The 24,223-nt window shown below is 39.6% G+C and overlaps 1 protein-coding gene across 2 annotated transcripts in view; it reads left to right on the forward strand.

Annotated features, from left to right (window-relative positions):
* GOLGA5 (golgin A5) overlaps positions 1-16,564 on the forward strand; it is a 45,408-nt gene extending 28,844 nt beyond the window's left edge. For both annotated transcript variants that reach the window (XM_003832787.4, XM_063596387.1), the window contains exons 9-13: positions 1,348-1,446; positions 9,924-10,149; positions 12,245-12,350; positions 14,085-14,148; positions 16,097-16,564. In XM_003832787.4, the coding sequence (XP_003832835.1) occupies positions 1,348-1,446; positions 9,924-10,149; positions 12,245-12,350; positions 14,085-14,148; positions 16,097-16,177 (576 nt within the window). In that variant the 3' untranslated portion in view covers positions 16,178-16,564. The remainder of the gene's footprint in view (positions 1-1,347; positions 1,447-9,923; positions 10,150-12,244; positions 12,351-14,084; positions 14,149-16,096) is intronic.
* The last annotated feature ends 7,659 nt before the right edge of the window (positions 16,565-24,223 follow it).

The raw sequence follows: 24,223 nt of genomic DNA on the forward strand, positions 1-24,223 counted from the left end.
TATTGATTTGAGATGTCACCTTTATCATGTCCTAAATTCTCAAGGTATCTAGATCTGCTTCTGGACTTTTATTCTCTTCCATTAGTCACTTTGTCTGTTTATGCATCAGTACCACATTGCTTTTAATTTCTGAGATTTTATATGTTTTAATGTCTTTATGACCCGTTCTCCTTTTCAGAGCTTCTGGCTTTTCTTTTTCTTTTCTTTTTTTTTTTTTTTTTTTTTTTGAGCCAGGGTTTCACTCTGTCACCCAGGCCAGAATGCAGTGATGCGGTCACAGCTCACTGCAGCCTCGACCTCCTCAGGCTCAGGTAATTCTCCCACGTCAGCCTCCTGAGTAGCTGGGATTACAGGCACGCACCACCAAGCCTGGCTAATTTTTTTATATTTTGTAGAGATGAGGTCTCACTCTGTTGCTCAGGCTGGTCTTGAACTCCTGGACTCAAGCAATTCACCCACTTCAGCCTCCCCAAGTGCTAGAATTACAGTTGTGAGCTACCGTGCCCAACCTGGCTTTTCTTTCTTACAGTTTTCCATATGAATACTAGAATAACTTTACATAGTTTTTTTTTTAAAAAAGCAGCTTTTGTTTTTGTTGAGATCATGTCAGACTTATGAATTAATTAGAGGAGAACTGACATCTTTATGATGTTGTATTCCTAAGAATATGATACGACTTTTTATATGTTCCAGTATTTTCTGTACCCTTTAGAAATGTTTTAAAGTATTCTTTATATGTACTCCACACATCTGTTGTTAAATTTGTTTTTGCTACTATTATTTCTTGGGGCCTTTTTCTCATATCTTCTAACTGCTTTATATAAAACTATTGATTTTTATATATTGTTTTATATTCTGCCACCTTACTGAATTATTGTTTTTCTTTGTCTCACGTACTTTGCCTATTTTTAAAATGTTCCTGGTTTGTGTTTTTAATCTATTTTATGAACATTATATTGATCTTTACCATATATTTTATGAATATTTTTTCCAGTTTGTTGTCATATTAATGCTATATACCTGAGATTCTTGAAGAGATTATCCATTCTTCCTCATTACAAGATAAACATTTTTTTGTTTCTGATTATTTACACTGTTAATAATTATTTATTATGGATCTTTGTTTACAATACATACTGAAGTGCCAGCTTTTCATCAGACCCATCTGTTATTCACTTAGTTATATACTCATTATATAATACACTCTGTTATAAACTCAGTTATATACTGAGTTACATGTTCAGCACATACTGATTGTCTACCATGTGCCAGGCACTGATTTAGGTACTGAGGATGGAATAGGGGACACTTATTTCGCTTCTGTTTTGTTTGTGCCTCACTTTGCAGGAGTTCCACTATATAGAAGAAGATCTTTATCGAACAAAGAACACATTGCAAAGCAGAATTAAAGATCGAGACGAAGAAATTCAAAAACTCAGGAATCAGGTATGAATCACTATTCACAACTTGTGAAAAGATGCCACTGATAAAGCTACATTTTTTTAAAAAGGACACAGTAAGAACTTTCCCCGTGTTTTCACCTGAGTTCTTTTGTAACAGTGGTGACAAAAGTTCTTTTCAACCTGGTATAGAAAATTCATCTAATGCCATTTGAGTCTACATTTGCTCTGTTCTATGATTTGCTTCTTATAGAAGTATCTTGTAGCCAAAGTCACGAAGTAGATGAGAATTACCCTGAAATTTCAGACCTTTTGACATCAGTGTGGTTGTGCTGATTGCCAGGTTCATAATTGTGATTTCATTTTCCTAAGAAAAATCTAATGATAAATCTTCCTATTAATGATTGATCAGTCTTCCATAAAGTCACCAAGATATTTTTTTAACCGTGAAAATGTAAAACGTACAGAAAATAATGACACTCATGTGCCTACCACCCAGACTTACCAAAGCCTTTATCATTAGCTGATAGAGTCACACGTTCACATTCCCTGTAATCATAGTTGTCCTTTCCTTCCTTAGGTTTAAACAATTGATTTAATGGACTTAATAATCATTTAAATAATTTACATAAAGATTGAGTCTTTATTTTTTAGTTAATGGCTTAGTTTGAACTATGAAAAGTCAAATAATTTTGGTCTTTTAAGTTTCCAGACTTGATAGTAGTCCATAATTTTAAATGTTTTGAAATACTTTGTCTTAATTTTTATAAGAGTTGAGAACAGCTCACTGATTTGAGCATTCCCTTCTTCCCTTGCCTATTTTGTGAAATACTAACAAATGGTCACATGATGTGCTAGCAGAAAGTCAAAAGAAGGAACAAAAACCACCAATTGGTTTAATCCTTTTTCTATATTTACTAAATATTTATTGAGTACCTACTGTATCTGAAGTATTGCACCATTTTTGTTAATCAAGAATTAGGCCAGGTGAGGTAGTTCATGCTTGAAATCCCAACACTTTGGGAGACCGAGGCAGGAGGACCGCTTCAGCTCAGCAGTTTGAGACCAGCCTGGGCAACATAGTGAGACCTTGTCTCTACAAAAAATCAAAAAATTAGGCGTGGTGGCACACACCTGTAGTCCTAGCTACTCAGAGGCTGATATGGGAGGATCACTTGCGCCTGGGAGGTCAAGGCTGCAGTGAGCTCTCAGTGCACCTCTACGCTCCACCTTGAGTGACAGAGTGAGACCCTGTCTCAAAAAAAAAAAAAAAACAACCATAGGGTGGCTTATGCCTATAGTCCTAACTACTTGGGAGGCTGAGGCAGGGAGATCACTTGAGGTCAGGAGTTCAAGATCAGCCTGGGCAACATAGCGAGACCCTCATCTCTAAAAAAATATTTTTAATTAGGTGCATGGTGGCACGTACCTGTAAGTCCCAGCTACTTGGGAGGCTAAGACATAAGGATCACATGAGCCTAGGAGTTCAAGGCTGCAGTGAGCTATTATCACCCCGCTGTACTCTAGTTGGGCAACAGAGAGAGTTTGTTTCTTAAAAAAAAAGAATTAACCATAGGAGGATTTCTCTTAAAGGTTTTTCATCAAATTAGAAGAGAGCAAAACCTTTGTCCCGTAGAATTAAGTTGACTTGTACAATCTGAAAAGAGATCAGCATCTTAATACATTGCCAAAAAAAAAAAAAAAAAAAAATCACACAATTGGAGTGAGTTAAGATTTATTCTGAATGAACAATAAAGAATTATGCTTATTATTTTTGGGCTTTCTGCATGTAGGTTAAAAAAATAGGTTGCCAGTTTGAATGTTTTTTCATTTTTCACACCTGTAATCCCAGCACTTTGGGAGGCCAAGGTGGGCAGATCACTTGAGGCCAGGAGTTCAAGACCAGCCAGGCCAACATAGCAAAACCCTGTCTCTACTGAAAATACAAAAAAATTAGCTGGGCATGGTGGTGCAGACCTGTAATACCAGCTACTTGAGAGGCTGAGACAGGAGAATCACTTGAACCCAGAAGGCAGAGGTTGCAGTGAGCCAAGATTGTGCCACTGCACTCCAGTCTGGGAGACAGCTCCAGACTCTATCTCAAAAAAAAAAAAAGAAAAAAAAGAAAATTATTGCATGGGAGTAGATGAAAACATACAGAGAAAAAAAATGAACCTTTATTTTTATCCCCTAATTAGACTTGCAAAGTTACCAAAAATTAATTTGAGATGACGCTAAGCCTAAGCTATAAAGCTTCTAGAACATATAGGAGAATCTTTTTGCAATTTTGAGGCTGACAGATTTCTTAGAGAAGATACAAAAAGCGCTAACTGTAGAAGAAAATGATAAATTGCTATTCATAAAAATTAAAATTTTCTTCTCTTCAAAAGAGATTATAAAAATAAAAACAGGTAAGCCACAGATTGGGAAATAATATTTACTCTCTCTCTCTGTATATATATATCTGATAAAGGATTTATAACCAGGATAAGAACTCTTAATAATAAGGTGCACAGCCATTTCTTTTAAATAGGTAAAAGACTTGAATAGACCCTTCCAAAAAGAAGAAAAAAGCACACCTTGTTTTATTGCATTTCTCTTTATTGCAGTTTGCAGATACTGCATTTTTACCAAATTGAAAGTTTATGGCAACCCTGCATCAAGCAAGTCTGTCCACACCATTTTTCCAACAGCATATGCTCACTTCATGTCTGTGTCACATTTTGGTAATTCTCACAATATTTCTGATTTTTTTATTATATCTGTGGTGATCTGTGATCAGTGACCTTTTATATAACTATTGTAATTGTTTTGGGGGCACACAAACTGCATCCACATAAGACAGTGAACTTAATCCATAAATGTGTGTGTTCTGACAGCTCCATCAACTGGCCATTCCCACATCTCTTTCCCTCTCCTCAGGCCTTTCTAGTCTTTAAGACACAGCAATATTGAAATTAGGCCAATTAATAAACCTACAATGGCCTCTAGGTGTTCAAGTGAAAGGAAGTCAAATGTCTCTCACATTAAGTGAAAAGCTAGAAATGATTAAGTTTAGTGAAGAAGGCATGTCAAAAGGCAAGAGAGGCCCAAAACTAGGCCTGTTGGCACCAGTCAGCCAAGTTTTAAATGCAAAGGAAAAGTTCTTGAAGGAAATTAAAAGTGCTACTCTAGTGAACATACGAATGATAAGAAAGCCAAACAGCCTTATTGCTGACAAGGAGAAAGTTTGAGTGGTCTGGATAGATCAAACCAGCCACAACATTCCCTTAAGCCGAAGCCTAATCCAGAGCAAGGTCCTAACTCTCTTCAATTCTGTGAAGGCTAAGAGAGGTGAGGAAGCTGCAGAAGAGAAGTTTGAAGCTAGCAGAGGTTTGGTTTTGAGGTGTAAGGAAAGAAGCCATCTCCCAAATGTAAAAATGCAAAGTGAAGCAGCAAGTGCTAATGGAGAAACTGCTGCAAGTTATCTGGGAGATCTAGCTAAGATCATTGATGAAAATGGCTGCACTAAACAACAGATTTTCAATGTAGATGAAACAGCCTTCTATTGGAAGAAAATGCTATCTAGGACTTTCATAGCTCCTTCTCCAGGAGAGGAGAAGTCACTGCCTGGATTCAAAGCTTCAAAGGACGGGCTGACTCTCTTGTTAGGGGCTAATGCTGCTGGTGACTTTAAGTTAAAGCCAGTGCTCATTTACAATTGTGGAAATCCTAAGACCCTTAAGAATGATGCTAAATCTGTGCTGCTTGTGCTCTGTAAAGGGAACAACAAAGCCTAGATAACAGCACATCTGTTCACAGGATGGTTTACTGAGTATTTTAAGCTCACTGTTGAGACCTATTGCTCAGAATAAAAGATTCCTTTTAAAATATTACTGCTTATTGACAACATTCCTGGTCACCCAAGAACTCTAACAGAGCTGTACAGAGAGATTAATGTAGTTTATGAAAACATTTTTGTTTCATCCATTGTTTATGAAATCACACCTGCCAATACAATATCCATTTGGCAGCCCAAGGTATAATTTTGACTTTCAAGTCTCATTATTTAATTAAATGAATTAATTTATTTATTTTTATTTTTTGAGACAGAGCCTGATTCTGTTGCCCAGACTGAAGTGCAGTGGCCTGATCTCAGCTCACTGCAACCTCTGCCTCTTGGGTTCAAGCAATTCTTGTGCCTCGGTCTCCCAAGTAACTGGGATTACAGGTGCATGCCAGCACACTGGGCTAATTTTTGTATTTTTGGTAGAGACGGGGTTTTGCCATGTTGGGCAGGTTGGTCTCTAACTCCTGGCCTCAAGCAATCCACCTGCGTCAGCGTCCCAAAGTGCTGAGATTACAGGCATGAGCCACTGCGCCTAGCCAGTTAATTTATTTTTGAGACAAGGTCCCACTCTGTCACCCAGGCTAGAGTGCAGTGGTGTGATTTTGGCTCACTGCAACCTCCACCTCCTGGGCTCAAGTGATCCTCCCACTTCAGCTTCCCGAGTGGCTGGGATTACAAGTGCAAGCTACCACGCCTGGCTACTTTTGTTTTTTTGTAGAAATGAGGTCTCACTATGTTCCCCAGGCTGGTCTCAAACTTCTAGGCTCAAGTAATCCTCCCCTCTCAGCCTTCCAGAGTGCTGAGATTACAGGAGTGAGCCACTGTGCCTGGCGAGTCTTATCACTTAAGACATACTTTTTATAAGGCTATTGCTGCCATAGATTCCTTAGTTGGATCTTGAGGCACAGTCAATTGAGAACCTTCTGGAAAAGATTCACTATACTAGATGCCATTAAGAACATTTGTGATTCATGGGAGGAGGCCAAAATATCAACATTAACAGGAGTGTGGAAGAAGCTGATTCCAACCCTCAAGGATGGCTTTGAGGAGTTCAAGACTTCATTGAAAGAAGTAATTGCACATGTGGTAGAAATAGCGAGAGAACTAGAATTAGAAATGGAGCCTGAAGATGTGGCTAAATTGCTGCAATCTCATAATAAAACTTAAACAGATGAGGAGTTGCTTCTTACCGATGAGCTAAGAAAGTGATTTCTTAAGATGGAATCCACTTTTGGTGAAGATGCTGTGAACATTGTTGAAATGACAACAAAGAATTTAGAATACTACATTAGCTTAGTTGATGAAGCACTGGCAGGGTGTTAAAGGATTGACTCCAGTTTTGAAAGATGTTCTGATGTGAGTAAAATGCTATCAAACATCATTACATGCTACTGGGAAATCTTTCGTGAAGGGAAGAACCCATCGATGTGACAAACTTTGTTGTTATCTTATTTTAAGAAATTGCCACATCCACCCCAGCCCTCAGCAGCCACCATTCTGATCAGTCAGCAGCCATCAACATCAAGGCAAGACTCTCCACCAACAAAAAGATTAGGACTCACTGAAGGCTCAAATGATGGTTACCATGTTTATTTAAAGCAAGCTTGGGCCGGGCATGGTGGTTCACGCCTGTAAGCCCACCACTTTGGGAGGCCGAGGCAGGTGGATCATCTGAGGTCAGGAGTTCGAGACTAGCCTGACCAACATGGTGAAACCCCGTCTCTACTAAAAATACAAAATTAGCCGAGCATGGTTGCAGGCACCTGTGATCCCAGCTATTCAGGAGACTGAGGCAGGAGAATTGCTTGAACCTGGGAGGCGGAGGTTGCAGTGAGGTGAGATCACACCATTGCACTCCAGTCTGGGCGGCAGAGCAAAACTCCATCTCAAAAACAAAAGCAAGCTTGTCCGACCCATAGTCAACCCAACACAGAATTCGTAAACTTAAATCATTATGAGATTTTTTTTGTGACTGGTATTTTTTTTTTTTTTAGCTTATCAGATATCATTAGTGTTAGTGTATTTTATGTGTGGCCCAAGATAATTCTAGTGTGGCCCAGAAAAGCCAAAAGATTAGACATCCCTGATTTAAAGTATGCACATTGTTATTTTAGACATCATGCTACTGCACTGTTAACAGACTACAGTATGTTGTAAATACAGCTTTTTGTTGTTGTTTTTGGGAGACAGGATATTGCTCTGTCACCCGGGCTGGAGTGCAGTGGTGCGATCACAGCTCACTGCAGCCTTGACCTCCCAGGCTCTAGTGGTCCTCCCACCTCAGCCCCCCAAGTGGCTGGGACTACAGGCATGCACCACCACACTCAGCTAATTTGTAAATTTTTTGTAGAGGTGGGGTCTTATTATGTTGCCCAAGCTGGCTTTGAACTCCTGGGCTCAAGCAGTCCTCCTACCTTGACCTCCCAAAGTGCTGGAGTTACACACGTGAGTCACCACACCTGGCCTAAATATAACTTTTATATGCACTGAGGAACCAAAAAATTCGTGTGACTGACTTTATCGCAATATTCACTTTATTCCAGTGGACCAAACCCATATTATCTCTGAGGTGTGCCTGTATATGAATGATTAAATAAGCATGTGAATAGGTGCTCAGAGTCATCACTAAGGTATACTACCACACACCCACTAGAATGGCTGAAATGGAAAAGATTGGCAGTAGCATGTGTTGGTGAGGATGTGGTGCAGCTGGAACTGTCACCCACTGCTGGTGGAAGTGCACAGCAGCACAACCACTTTGGAAAACTGGCTGTTTCTGATAAGGCTAACGTACATCTAACCTGTGACTTTAGATATTTACCCAGTGTAAATGAAGACATATGACCACTAGAAGACTTGTACATGAATATTTATAACATGCTTGTTCATAAATAGCCCAAATTGGAAACAACCCAAATGTCCATCAGCAGGTAATGGATAAACAAATTGCAAACCATTCGGCAAACTAACACAACTCAGATGATTTTTTTTTTTTTAAAAGCCATATGCAAAAGGATTCATACTGTGTGATTCCACTCAGGAAATTCAAGAATAGGCAAAACTAAATTCTGCTAATAGAAATCAGAATAGTGATTGTCTAGGGTGATGGAAACATTGTTTGTTTTGATCTTGATGTTGACTATACCGTCAAACATTTGTCACAGTTCGTTTTTTGCTTAATACCTGGGTATTTCACTATATAGATTTTACCTTGATTAAAAAATCTTGAAGTATGTTGATTAGGGGATCATAGTACAATCTTAAAATCGAGCATTCTTTTAAAAATAGTAAACCTTAGTTTATACTCAATAAAATTCCATCTGGTAGTTATTTGTTGTGGTGTGCTTAATTTGTGGGGAGTGCTGTAAAGGATTCATAAGAAAGGAAGCTAATTTTTTAAGTGCCTACCATATGACAGGTACCATATTAGGTGTTTTATATGTTAATTTAAGTAAGCATCATATCCTATGAACAAGGAAACAGGCTCAGATTTAATAGCTTTCCCAAGATACTGTAGCTAGGAAATGTCAGAGCTGGGGTTTTAAACTTAGATCAAACTTTTTTCAAAACTGTATTGATGTAGACAATGATTCTTGCCCTCATGAAGCTGACTTACAGTTTCATTGAGGAGGCAAAATTGACTCCCATAAAACAGCGTTATCGGAGTGACTGATAAATACCAAGACATTTACCAAGAAAGCTAAGATTAAACTGGGCTAGAGTGATTAGAGAGGACTTCAACAAAGAGTATGAAGTATGTTGATTAGGGGATCACAGTGCAATCTTAAAATGGAGCATTCTTTTTTAAGTAGTAAACCTTAGTTTATATTCAATATAATTCCATCTGGTAGTTATTTGTTGTGGTGTACTTAATTTGTGGGGAGTGCTGTAAGGGATTTATAAGAAAGAAAGGCAGGTGGAGCCTAGATAAGAGAAGGGGAATGAGTTTCCAAACAGAGGAAACGTGGCCGGCATAGCCGAGGCTGGATGAGAGTAGAGGGAGATGGAGACAGATAAGACCAGATGGAAGATGGAATGAAGGAAGTCGTCGCGTTAAGTATCAACTTTCAGCCAGAGTCTCCTAGGACAACTATCATTTACTATCCCTAAATACCATGTGCAACGGGTGTTGTCATCTTCACTTACAGATGAGGAAACAGATTCAGAGAAGTATAGCAATTAACCCGAAGTCAAATAGCTTGAAAATTGCAGAGCAGAGATGAAAACCTCAGAGTGTGATCTTTGCGCTGCACCGTAACTGTTGAATGACGGAGGCTTTTGAATCCCTGTTGAAAAGTGTGGATTGTGTCCTCTAAACCCATGCTTTGAAATACTTTGACCATGACGCCTCAGTGAGAAAAACAGTTTACATCGTGTCTCAGTACTCACATGCACTTACATGTACCAAACCGAAACAGGAGTTTCACAAAATTATACTTTTATATACTATGTGTTACATAAATATCAGAATATGTCCCATTCTACTATTACATTTTTTAAAATGCTGATTTTGACCCACCAAATTTATTTCATGACCCCAGTTTTTGAAAATCACTTCTGTAGACATTGAGTCAGTATAGAGTTTTGAGAAATCAATGAATGCCACAATTTACCTATGAAAATGTAGTAGTGTGATTTCTGTATTGTATGACTTTCATTTTATGTAAGAATTTTGTGAACACTTTCTCTTTCAGCTTACCAATAAAACTTTAAGCAATAGCAGTCAGTCTGAGTTAGAAAATCGACTCCATCAGCTAACAGAGACTCTCATCCAGAAACAGACCATGCTGGAGAGTCTCAGCACAGAAAAGAACTCCCTGGTCTTTCAACTGGAGCGCCTGGAACAGCAGATGAACTCCGCCTCTGGAAGTAGTAGTAATGGGTCTTCGATTAATATGTCTGGAATTGACAATGGTGAAGGTAATCAAAAAAGGAATCTCAAAAGAACATTTCATTCAAACATGGTTTTGAAAAGTTATAGAAAGACTATTTTTATTTGAGAGAAACTTCATCCAGTGAAGGACTCAATTTTCTGATATGAGACCTGGGCCACGTACTGTTTAGTATTGTTGTTAGTGAACCGGATAATGGACTAATTAATATTCCTCACCAGTATTAGACTTGGGGAAAGTAGTCTGAGGATTGATAATTATATTGTAATGTCTGAGACACTTAACAAGATGATGCTGACAAGGCGAGGAATTCAGTAGAGAGGAGCTTTCAGGACACTTGAAACAAGATTTGTTTTAATAATCTTCCAGTAAATAGTTATGGGTATTAGAGCTAATACATAGTTCACATAACCATATCTAAAGAAATCTATAGATTCCCAACATATGTAATTAAAAAATAATGTGTAAGATAGTATAAGCATCAACAGATCAGATTTTTAAACTTGGAACTTCGTAAAGTCTACAAATTGTCATTCAGCAAATTTCTCAGTTCTTTGGCTTTAAATTCTTTCTTTTAATAAAAAAAATTGTTTAAGAGACACTGGGTGCCAGGTATGGGGATGGCACTGTAATTTAAAAAGGGTGATCAGGAAGACCTCGTTGAAAAGTGTCACTTCTTTTTTTTTTTAATGTATAATTATCATTTTATTTGTAATTGTTAATTACAAGTAAAAATGAAATTATAAATAAGTAAATCATACTCCTTAATGGCATAAATAAAAAGTGCCTCACTTAAATTAATAAAATTTTCCTGACCATAACTTCTGTGATTTTTTAAGGGTCTTCAGTTTCTTTTAGGTTTCACCTTTTTTTTTTTTTTTTTTTATTATTATACTTTAAGTTTTAGGGTACATGTGCACAATGTGCAGGTTAGTTACATATGTATACATGTGCCATGCTGGTGTGCTGCACCCATTAACTCGTCATTTAGCATTAGGTATATTTCCTAATGCTATCCCTCCTCCTCCGTCCCCCCACCCCACAACAGTCCCCAGAGTGTGATGTTCCCCTTCCTGTGTCCATGTGTTCTCATTGTTCAATTCCCACCTATGAGTGAGAACGTACGGTGAAAAGTGTCACTTCTTTAAAGTCCCAAAGGAGGTAAGATAGTGAACAATGAGGAGGCATAGAAAAAAAGTGTTCCAGGCAGAAAGAAGAGCAGGCACAAAGGCCTTGAGGCAGGCATGTTCCTGGCATGTTTCAGGAACAGCAAGGAGGCCAAGGCCTCTGGAGTAGACTGAGTGAAGAAGACACTTGTGTAAGATGAATCCAGAGAGCTTAGAATAGGCCGTTGTCAAGAATGGACTGCACAGGGCTAAAAGTGGAAGCAGGGAGACAGGGCAAGAGGAGGCCGGAGGTGGGTGGGTAGCCATTGCATTAATCCATGTGAGAGATGGTAGTCTAGAACTGAGTGGGATTGTGAAGGTGGACTGAGAATTTATTTTAAAGGTAAGCTGACAGAATATGTTGGCAGATGAGATACGGAGTTTGAGAGAAAGGAGTCAAGAGTTTTGGCCTGAGCAGATGGAAGGATTGGAATTGTGATGTCCTGAGACAGGGAAATGGCAGCTGAGGCAGGTTGACAGCGAGGACAAGAACTCTGAATTGTAGTGTTAGGCAGGCTTTGGGGTGCCCGTTAGATATCTGGATGGAAGCGAATAGGCAGTTGGATGAGTCTGGCAGGGGATGAAGCCTCTGGGCTGGAGTACACATTTGGGAGTCCTCTGCTTCATAGAAAGACCACCCGGCCTCACTCCTCCTCGCATAGGAACAAAGGGCCCATTAATATTGACTCTTGTCAACGCTTAGTATTTGTAAATTTCTTAATTTTTGCTAAAATCATTTTCTTATTTAAAAATTTTTTCTTGTTGTGGATATGGATGTTTAAATATTTATGTCATCAAATTTACCTCTCCTTTCTTTATAGTTTCATCTACTTTGGGGTGATGCTTAGAAAGTTGCCCTTGAAAATTCCTTCCACATGTAATACAGTGTATTTCCAATTATAATTGTCTTAGTTAATTTTTATGTCAGTACACTAATTTATTTTCTTATTTAAACAGGCACTCGTCTGCGAAATGTTCCTGTTCTTTTTAATGACACAGAAACTAATCTGGCAGGAATGTACGGAAAAGTTCGCAAAGCTGCTAGTTCAATTGATCAGTTTAGGTAAGCAATGCCAGTAGGGATGAGTGAGGGACCATCAGCTGTTTTTACATTTTTCAGGGTTTCAATCACAGTGACTCCCATCAGGCAGAGTCTATATTTAAAGTGACTTACTCCTTTCAAGATATTTTATACTTATATACACTTTTATTTATTTTACAGTTATATTACACTTACATGAAGTGACTTCTTTCATGATATTTGAAATATCATGTCAGAAATTATGTCAAGAGGTCTGCCAATGCCTACATTTTATTGACGATGATTAACCCTGACTGTATCTCTTTTTTCTATAATAAATTCTATTTTTAAAAACTTCATTAAATTTTATTGAGAAAGCCTCTACTTCATGTAAAAGTATCCATTTGAATGTTTTATCCCAGAATTTTATCATGCTATTAGAATAAAAGATGCTACTATATATAGCTGAACAGCACTCATTGTATTATATATTTTATATAAATAACAAAATTTATGTTTATGTGTATGTAATTTTTTATATTAGCAGACATCTGCCTTATCAAAAAAATATTTTAATAGTTTACATATAGCATTGATAAGGTTCTTGTCTAAATAACCTACTGTACCCTTTTTCTTTGTAGTGTTTATAATGAAAAGTTTTAATGAATTGTGGCATAATAATCTTTTTGTACCTTTTTGTGTCAGAATTGAGCTATTGTATTAAAAATAAGAATGATATACCAAGATGACTGAAGCCTCAGAACTAGGATGCCATAGCCATTATGTCCAAATTAAGCACATCTAGTTCAACTATTCATTTATTCAACATACATAGTTGTTAGAGAACCTATGTGCAAGACATTGTGCTAGTGGCAATGAAGGAAGCAGAAAGGGGTATTGCTTCTGCATGTATCTGTCTTGATAGGGAAAAAAATGTTGCAGAGGCGTAATAGATCTGGACATCATATTGCTTCCACACTATTCAAATGCATGAGTTTATAGCTTTGTACCTTTTAGAAGCATGTATCTATACAAAAGCTTCTAGATTAGCTATTTGCAGGTTAATGCCAACCAGACTCTTTTTCCCCAGTCACATAGTTGACACCCACCTAATCTTTCGTAACTTCTTTAATTCCACTAAAAAAGATTTAGGCCGGGCACGGTGGCTCACTCCTGTAATCCCAGCACTTTGGGAGGCTGAGGCAGGCGGATCACCTGAGGTCAGGAGTTTGAAATCAGCCTGGCCAACATGGCGAAACCCCGTCTCTACTAAAAATACAAAAAAATTAGCCAGGCGTGGTGGTAGTGGCGCACCTGTAATCCCAGCTACTCGGGAGGCTGAAGCTGGAGAATTGCTTGAACCCAGGAAGCAGAGGTTGCCGTGGGCGGAGATCGCGCCATTGCACTCCAGCCTGGGCGACAGGAGAGAAACTCCGTCTCAAAAAAAAAAAAAAAAAAAAAAAAAATATTAGAGAGGGATCAAGTTTGCCTCCTACAGTTGTGGCTGTAGAATTAAGAGAAATACCTGTGCTGAAGTTTAACAGCCAAGCCCCAAATAACGATAAAAGCATTTATTTACCTCTATGACATTTTTATATTATTTCAAGTAATCATTTAACAGTCTGCTATAAAAATTGTTCTTCTGTGGTAGCCACATAAATAGTTTAAATGAGTTAAATTTATCAGCATCATTAGATATTACCACAGGAAGATTTGTTTTGACTGTGACTCTCTTCTCCTCTCTCCTCTCCCCCCCCCACACCTGTGTCTGCACAGTATTCGCCTGGGAATTTTTCTCCGAAGATACCCCATAGCGCGAGTTTTTGTAATTATATATATGGTAAGTAAACTTGTTTGAAAAAACAATGATGCACTTGATTTTTAACTAGTTTTTTTTGTTTTTTTTGTTTGTTTGTTTTGGCTACAGATCTTATTGATGTTTTAGCAATCAATTTTTTTTTTGTTTTTTTTGAAACAGGGTCTGGCTCTTTTGCTGAGGCTGGAGTGCAGTGGTGCAGTCTTGGCTCACTGCAGCCTCTACCTCCCAGGCTCAAGCCATCCTCCCACCTTTGCCTCCCAAGTAGCTGGGACTACAGGCGTGCACCACCATGCCCAGCTAATATTTGTATTTTTTGTAGAGACAGGGTTTCACCATGTTGCCCAGGATGGTCTCAAACTTCTGGGCTCGAGTGATCCTCCCACCTTGGCCTCTCAGAGTGCTGGGATTTCAGGAATGCGCCAATGCACCCAGCCAGCAGACAGTTTGGAAAGAGAGAACTCAGTTTTAGTAATTAAGATTTCTTTTGGTAGAGTATAAATTGACAATTCATTATGTCTAGAATATAAATTCCTCAAAGGCTTTTCCTACAAATAAAATTAAACGCAGTCTAACAGTTACCTCCATTTTAAAGCCCTTCTAATGATAAAAACAATTTGAATACAAAACAATTTTTTATCTTGACTTTGTAAAGTTGCTTTAATTGTTTTCATGTGTTTTGCTTTATTTTCTAAAAGAGCCTCAAGATTGATTTACTTTCTCCCAGATTTCTTACCTCTAGTAAAATGGTTACGGTAGTTTGGGATGCCATTTCGCATGTACCGTGTGCCTAAAAAGGCTGCTAACTGTTTGGAGTGGGTATGTCTAAAAATAGTTGAGTTGAATGAAAATGGGCTGTTTTCTTGAAAAGAAATTTCTTTAAAACGAAATGAAATTTCTTTTCTTTAAAAAGAAATTTCTCTGTGATCCACTAGAGGGAAGAGTTATTCCTTTAAATACAGGTTTTGTGTTGTTTTTTTTTTTCTGAGACTGAGTCTCGCTCTGTCACCCAGGCTGGAGTGCAGTGGCATGATCTTGGCTCACTGCATTCTCTACCTCCCAGGTTCAAGCGATTCTCCTGCCTCAGCCTGCTGAGTACCTGGGGCTACAGGCGCACGCCACTGCACCCAGCGAATTTTTCTGTGTTTAGGAGATGGGTTTTCACTATGTTGGCCAAGCTGGTCTCGAACTCCTGACCTTGAGTAATCCACCCTCTTCGGCCTCCCAAAGTGCTGGGATTACAGGTGTGAGCCACTGCACCTGGCATAATAACAAGTTTTTAAGAAGGAAAGCGTGGGGAGTACAAAAAAAAATTGAATGGCATCAGAAAGCATTCAGAATATGCCCCAGAGGGGTTGATTTCCCAGGTGTTAGTGATGATGAGTAACACGGGCACTGTCATGAGATGGTGCCCATGAGATGTGATTTCTGGCACACGACAAAGTGGTGAGGCACTTAGTGATGGAATCTCGTATCATTTCGGTACTACCATGAGGGAATTAAATTTGTCACTATGAATCGTGTTCTGGGCTCTACATCAGCCTCTGAAACCTGACACATTATTCCTGTCTAGAATATTTTCCCATCTCTTCTTCACCGAACATTGGTTAAACTCTCTTTCAGAATACCAACTATAACTGTTCTGAAAGTGTTTTCTAACCAATTTCATGTGTATCTAGCAGTTTTAATCACTCTGCATTATAATCAACTGATTGATTATTTTGCATACACGTGCATATTGTGAATGTGTCGAAGTTCAGAGCTGACTCCTCTCAACTGAATTCTGTAGGAGTAGCAAGTCTTTATTACCTTCCATTGCACTGAGCTCATTTAGTTGTTTCATTCATTCCTTCATGTGTCCCATAGGGGATACAGAGGCAGGTAAGACATAGTGCCTGCCCTCAGTGTACAGTGGGCCTTTGGTAAAGATTGGCTTATTGGCTAATCCACAAATTGCTTTTTCTTTCTCTAGGCTTTGCTTCACCTCTGGGTCATGATTGTTCTGTTGACTTACACACCAGAAATGCACCACGACCAACCATATGGCAAATGAACCAAGCCCAGTTGTTGCAGTGATTGGTTGTCTTTTTCTAGACTTGGGATCTGCAAGAAGGCCAATTGCCTAAAATTTCTGAGAACAGTGCACAAGATTATTTTATCACTACAAGCTTTTAACTTTTTAAGTTATTGTACAAGTATTCTACCTAAATCTTCCAATTTCCTTTAAATGGTAAGAGTTTCTAAAACAGACAATAATTTAACAAGCTCAGCTCTGCTTTTTCTGAGTTTTAGTGGTCCTAATATATATGTAGAGAAAGACGCTGGGGTTGTTCACCTCTGTACAGACCATCTGTATGTTAGGTGACATTGATTATGGGTTATAATCAGGGAAACTAATTGTATTTAGTGACAAAAATAAAAAGTTTTTTTTTATAATTCAGTCTGCTTTTGGATTTTCATATATTTAACTTTGCAAAAAGATTTACTTTGTACATGTTACAGGCTTGATTGGTGTAAATCTTTTTATAAATACATAAATAAAAGAAAAATATGCATTTTTCTTTTCTAAAATAATGGTTTTTCATCCCCATTAAACAAGACCTTTCCAGACGGACTTTAGTGAGTAGAGCCAGACAGAAAGCAGCTGAAGTCACTTGTAAGTAATTCTTAGTGTTTGCCACTTCTTCCCAATGGATGCTCCTGTCTTCCCCTTTCCAGCTCCCTGTGCTGTCTTCCTTGGATTCTTACTCACTCATTGCCTTCCTCCTCCCTTTTTCCTTTTCTCCAGCCTATATGTTGAGTTAGCTCATGATACGCATAACCCCTGCTTGTAGTGTTTAGGAATCAAACCTGCCTTAGCAACCTATGCTTTTTTAAGGTACTCTAGTGCAGAGATATTATTCGAAATGAGACATTTTCTTTGAAAATGTCCATTGTATTGTCTCTTTTACATTGGGTCCAATGTATTATTTGTTTTGACTTTCATTTTCATCTTCGTGTTTTTTTTTGTTTTTTAAAGAGGCAGGGTCTTACTCTTGTCACCAAGGCTGGAGTTCAGTGGCACAGTCGTAGCTAGCTGCAGCCTCGAACCCTTGGACTCAAGTGATCCTCCTGCCTTAGCCTTCCGAGTAGCTGGGATTACAGACTTGAGCTACCACACCCAGCAAAGAGCAGTTTTAAATTTTGAGGTGTCCAATTTGTCAGTTTTTAAATTTTCTTGTTCATACTTTATGTTCCTATCAAAGAAACCTTTGCCTAACCCAAGGTTACGAAGATTTTCTCATATCAATCATTTCATCTAGAAATTTTATACTTTTAGGCTTTCCATTTAAGTTTACGATCCATGTTGAGTTAATTTTTATATCAATAAACCCTCCAACTTAATTTAGACTTTCTCTTTTTTTTTTTAATTTTTAGAAATGGGGTCTTGCTCTGACACCCAGGCTAGAGTGCAAGGGCACCATCATAGCCCACTGCAGCCCCAAACTCCTGGGCTTAGGCAGTCCTCCCACCTCAGGCTCACAAGGAACTGTGACTACAGGCATGCACCACCACACCTGGCTAATTTTTTCTTCCTTTTTTTTTTTTTTGTAGAGACAGGGTCTCACTATGTTACCCAGATTGGTCTCAAACTCCTGGCCTCAAGCAGTCCTCCCACCTCAGCCTCCTAAGGTGTGGGAATTACAGGCATAAGCCACTGCACCTGGCCCTGCATGTCTGAATTATGAAGTTGTTCTGTCACCCGGCTACTCTCTTCATAGGTAATTAATATATGTGGATCTTGGGCTGTGCAAGGGTACAGTCCTTCCTGTCAGGGGGAACATCTTGGAAGCAGTCTGCTTGGTGCCTCACTGAACGCCTGACTGAAGTTTCTACTCCTTAAATGTGTCTCCATCTTGACTTTAATTGACATAGAAGCCCTATAAATTCTTCAGAAGTTCTGGTACACTATTAGTTGTGTATGTTTCTTATTTTTCATTGGAAAATGAAGTTTTAAAGGTCATCTTAGGTGTGTTTGGGCCTTTTTTTTCCAACTTGGCATGGGTGAAAAATGCAGAAAGTTCCCCCATCGTATTAGAGCAGATGTTGGGATTGGAGGTAGAGGCACATGACTTAAGTTTGTCTAGGACTTATGGCACAGTCTTACTCTGGGGTGATAGCCCATCACTGTCTAAGCTGTTAAGTCAAGTCAGGGCTGCTCTCAAACAGAATAAAGTAACAGTTTAGTCTTGTGAATATATTTTATTTTATTTTATTTTATTTTTGAGACAGAGTCCCACACTATCCAGGCTGGAGTGCAGTGGTGCGATCTTGGCTCACTGCACCTTCCACCTCCTGGGTTCAAGCAATTCTCCTGCCTCAGCCTCCTGAGTAGCTGGGATTACAGGCATGCGCTACCACACCCAGCTAATTTTTGTATTTTTAGTAGAGATGGGGTTTCACCACGTTGTCCAGGCTGGTCTCCAACTCCTAGCCTCAGGTCATCTGCCCACCTCGGCCTCCAAAAGTGCCGGGATTACAGGAGTGAGCCACCACGCCTGGCCTTGTTATTATATTTTAAAGGTTTGATTTTTCCCCCCTCTCTTCTAATTTGGAAATATTTCTGGAAAATGATTAAAACCAGGTTACAAACTTCAAACAGAAAACGGCACATGCTTCATCATCAGGTGTTGCCAGACTTTCCATCTCCATGGGCGTCCTCCTGGCTTTTGTTGACATGTCTCTAAGTCCTTTGTTCAGTCTTTACACATTCTTGGCTTCGAAAATAGTTTGACAGTGTGCTTCTGGGATTGTTTTTCTGCAGTTACTTAAATATTTAATTGGGTTTCAGTTTCAGGAACCTTGACTACTAACAAACTAGGCAGTTTTTTAAAGCGCTACCATTCCTTATCCTCAGATGACACAAAACTTTCTTGACCTAATTAAAGGGGTTGCATGAGAGCGGAGTTTTTTTCCTTCTCAAATCAATATATTTATTTAAAGACATTGTAAATTGTATGCATATGTTTACACATACATGTTATCAGAGCTCTTATACTGCTTTTTATATATAGGTGTCAATTGGAAAATAAGATGATTCTAAAATTTCCCTTTCTCTAGACTTTGTGCTTACTGAAAAATACCATTTTGGGCCAGGTGTGCTGGCTCACACTTGTAATCCTAGCATTTTGGGAGGCCGAGGTGGGAGGATTGCTTGAGCTCAGGAATTTGAAACCAGCCTGGGTAACGTATTTAAAAAAAAAATAAAAAGAAAATGCCATATTTATTGCTATGGAACAAAAACTTCAAAGAAAAAGCATGGATTTTATTAAAATATGGTAGAAATAGGCTTTCCTTGTTAGCTCTGTAAATGAGGTAATGGAATATCTGGTCAGGGCAGTTCAGCTTACCTTAAAACTAAGACCCATCTCACCCTGTGGGGCAGGGAGGTGGAAGCTACTTAAATATGTCCTGCTGGACTCCAGCTCCCTGGTGCAAGAGGCCAGCTGAGTGTTGGAAAAGGCTGGTATGTGTGTCTTGGTCTGGTAGGAAGTAGAAGGAAAGGACTAGTAAAGCCTAAGGGGTAGTTAAGGACTAAAGACCTAAGGGACTTCAGGCTCTAATTGGCCAGAAAAAAGAAATACCTAAGAAGGGTGTCTTAGTGGCTGTTCTGCACGCTTTGAGACAGCTACCGTATTCCTATTCTTTCCTGAATGAGAAGAACATGAATTAAATGATTCTGAACTTACATACTTCTTTTTTTGGTGGGCCAGGGACAGAGTCCTGTTCTGTCGCCCAGTCTGGAGTGCAGGGGCGCGATCTCAGCTCACCACAACCTCTGCCTCCCGGGTTCAAGCAATTCTCCCTGCCTCAGCCTCCTAAGTAGCTGGGATTACAGGTGTCTGCCACCATGCCCGGCTAATTTTTGTATATTTTTAGTAGAGATGGGGTTTTGCCATGTTGTCCAGGCTGGTCTCAAACTCCTGACCTCAAGTGATCTGCTCTCCTCAGCTTCCCAAAGTCCTGGGATTACAGGCATGAGCCACCGCGCCCGGCCCCAAACTTCCATACTTCTAATCGGTGATCTGCTTTCCAGACACAATAAAAACACACAAACACTCAAAATAAGTGAAACTCTTTCATAAGCACACTTGAGCAACAAACATGCTACATATGGAAGGCTTATTTAGAGAAGATGTCTCAAGGAAAAAAGTGGGTAGTGAAATAATTTTGTTTTAAACCACTATAAGACTGCAAAGTAATTTGAATTATGAGGACTCTTTGTGCTGGCCACTGGAACTGGGGATAGAGTGGTCAACAACAAAGTCCCTGCCTCTGTGGAGCTTTCACTGAAGTGGGAAAGACAAGACTACAAACATACACATCACGTCACTCAGCATTAAGTGTATGAAGAAAAATAGAATGAGGTGAAGGTATAGAGTAGGTTGGAGGGTGACCAGCAAAGTTGTCTCTGCAGAAGTGGCAGGGCCTGAATGAAGTCGTGGGCCATGGGAAATACAGGGCGGGATTTCTATGCAGTAGGTTCAGCAAGAAGCCCAAAGCTTCTGAGTGGGCGCGTGCTTAGTGTGTTTGAGAACTAGACTGGCAGGGAGGCCAGAGTGGCTGGAAGGGGACAAGTGGAGGAGAAGAGGAGGGTGGAGCCAACCCTGTAGGGACCTGTACGCCAGCGTCAGGACTTTGTATTAAAAATCGCTGTTTTGTTTCTGCTTGGTAACCCCCTCTGCCCCTGAACCACTACCTTCTTTAAACAGAGAAAACCTTTAAAAATCTACATTTGGGCATCTACAGACTACAGTTGTTCCACATGCCAATGCTGAATAGTAAGAATTCATTTTGTGGAGTACAGGCTATACCTGAGGAGGTACTTTGCTATGTACTAAGAACACCAAATCAGTGAATTTGTAGATTCCCCAAAAACTTTTGGTCTCCACATTCACAGTCAACTCATCTTTACTCAAATCAGGGACAAACCAAAAGATGAAATCAAGAGTAGAGCCCTTCGTGTCTGAAGGCAAACATCTTCCATCCTTTGACCAACCCTAGTGTGACTCACTGCCTGGCATCACCGCTCTCGTGCTGCCAGAACTCATAAGCTGAAATGGCTTCAGACCTTTCTGATCCCCTGAGAGGAATGACATTACTTTTTTAGCCACTATTGTATTCCCCCGTGCCTAGAACAGTATCTGGCACATAACTGGCCTGCACTTGATGTTCATTGAACTTCATTGACTCGAGCAAAGCACTAAGCTCATGCACGAGTCTTTAAGCTTCCTAGACCTTCACTCAGCATCTATCCTATTTATACAGCTCATCTGGTTTCTAAAACCATAGCAAAGAAGAGAAATTGTAACTGGCCAGGTACGTTGACAATAGTGTGGATTTAGATCGGGCAGCTTGGCAGGGCTTCCCCCAAAACGGGAAAAGCCATAAGAATTTGAAAGCAAAAGATGGCCTGAAGATATTGCTGGCCATATATGTTCATAGTTGTGTTAGTCTGTTTTGACTGCTATAATAAAAGAACATAGACTGGCTTATCAACAACACAGGTTTACTTCTCACAGTTCTGGAGACTGGGAAGTCCAAGATGAAGGCATCAGCAGATTTGGTGTCTAGCAAGGGTCCTTTTCCTCTTAGACAGTCTTCTTACTGTAACCTTACATGGCAGAAGGGGCGAAGGATCTCTCTGGGGCCTCTCTTTTTTGTTGTTTGTTTTTGTTTTTGTTTTGAGACAGTCTCGCTCTGTCGCCCAGGCTGGAGTGCAGTGGCGCAGTCTGGAGTGCAGTGGCGCAGTCTGGGCTCACTGCAACCTCCGCCTCCCAGGTTCACACCATTCTCCTGTCTGGGGCCTCTTTTATGGGCACTTATCCCATTTGTAATCCATCCTCAGGACCTAATCACTTCCAAAGACACCACCTTCAAGTAAACTTAACTACTAGCAATTTGCTTTAATTCATAAACATGGCACAAGTCACTTGAATCAAAGAATTAAAACTTAATTAGGACTAGAACACATATTCTCAACATAGGTGATGTCACTCCCAAGGGGGTTAAATTTCCTAGGAGGGTAAAGATATCTTACTGTTTTTATCTATAAAGAGCCCAGATATGCATGTGGTATGTAACAGTATATCTGTGGTATTAGGATTGTATGTGTGGGCCGGGCACAGTGGCTCATGCCTATAATCCCAGTACTTTGGGAAGCCAGGATAAGCAGATTGCTTGAGTTCAGGAGTTCACAACCAGCCTGGGAAGCATGGTGAAACCCCATCTCTACAAAAAAAAAAAAAATTTAAAGCCGGTTGTGGTGGCATGCATCTGTAGTCCCAGCTACTCAATAGGCTGAAGTGGGAGGTTTACTTGAGCCTGGGAAGTTGAGGCTGTAGTGAGCTGTGATCATGCCACTGCACTCCAGCCTGGACAGCAGAGCAAAACCCTGTCTCAAAAAAATAAAAAAGACTGTATTGGGGTAGTAATAATGAAAAAAAGTATTGAGAAACACTGGGCTAGAATGATAAGGCAGAGACCTATTTCCTGCCCTCATGGAGCCTACATTCTAACAAATGGAACTGTTTTTTAAATTTTTAAATCAGTACATAACATACATATTTTTGGGGTACAGTGATAATTTAACACATTCATATAATTTGTAAAGATTAAATTAGTGTCATTGGGACATTCATCACCTTAATTATTTGTCTTTATGCTAGAAATATTCTAAATATTCTAGCCATTTTAAAATGTAAAATAGATTATTGCGAACTATAGTCACCCTATGGATTTATCAAACAGTGAGTCTTACTCCATCAACTGTGTGTTTGTATCCATTAATTCGCCTCTCTTCATTCCCTCCTCCCCACTAGCTTTCCTGGTCTCTGGTAACTGCCAGTCCACTCTCTATCTTCTGAGATCCAATTTTTTACCTCCCACATATGAGTCAGTACATGCAATATTTGTCTTTCTGTGCCTGGCTTAATTTACTGAACATAATGACCTCCAGTTCCATCCATGTTGCTACAAATGACAGGATTTCATTCTTTTTATGGCTGAGTAATATTCCATTGTGTGTATATGCCACATTTTCTTTATCCATTCATCCATAAATAGGCACTTAAGTTGATTCTATATTTTGGCCATTGTGAAGAGGAAACTGGTTTTTAAAGTCATGCATGACCTGGCCCTCACTACCCCATGACTTTCAAGCCACTCCCCACATCTCATTCTACCCTCATCTCTCTGACCACTATGCTAGTCTATTACTGTTCTGATTATTCACTGCCTCTTACTGTGGGAGGATTTTACTTCCTGTCCCACTGATATCAGCCTTGGCCACATGACTTGACTTGCTTTGACTCACCAGCCAAATATTAGTGGTGAAATATTAGTGGAACAGTTCCCTTCCTCAGCAGAAGCTTTAAGAGTCATCTGTGGCTTTGATACCTAACTTGTTCCTCCTCCATGAGTTTAGCATGTCCCAGATAGGGGCTGTCCTCCAGCCTAGGCCCTGGAATGAAGCATGTCCACAGTGGACATGTGGCTGGAATGAAAAGTAAATCTTTGCTTTTGTGGATTCCTGAAATTAGGAGGAATAGCTAACAATAGCTGACTAGTGTGTCCAACAGTGCACTAACCAAGCTTTCTCCCTGCCTCCAGACCTTACCTTCTTGGCTTTTGTCCCCTCCTAATGTCAGCATAGATGCCACTTTGTGAAATCAGAACTCCATCTTTTCCTGCAAAAAGAAAAAAAAATAGTAGCCTAGGTGTTCGTAGGCAGAATGATGCTCCCCCACAAAGATGTGAGTGCCCTTCTTTGCCCTCGTCACTGAAACCTGTAAATATGTCATCTTAAAAGGCAAAGGGGGTGTTGTCCATACGGTTAACGATCACAAAATATGGAGATTATCCTGAATTACCCCACAGGCATCCTTAAAAGATGGAAAAGGAAGCAGAAGAATCAGAGACGATGTGACAAGGGAAGCAGAGGTTGCAGCAATGCCATTGTTGGCTTTGAAGGTGGAGGAAGGAAGGGGCTCTGAGCCACAGACTGCAGGAGGCCTCTAGAAGCTGAAAAAGATGAGGAAACAGATTCTCCCCTAAAGCC

This window comes from Pan paniscus, chromosome 15 (genome assembly GCF_029289425.2).
Source record: "Pan paniscus chromosome 15, NHGRI_mPanPan1-v2.0_pri, whole genome shotgun sequence".
NCBI classification, from domain to species: Eukaryota; Metazoa; Chordata; class Mammalia; order Primates; family Hominidae; genus Pan; species Pan paniscus.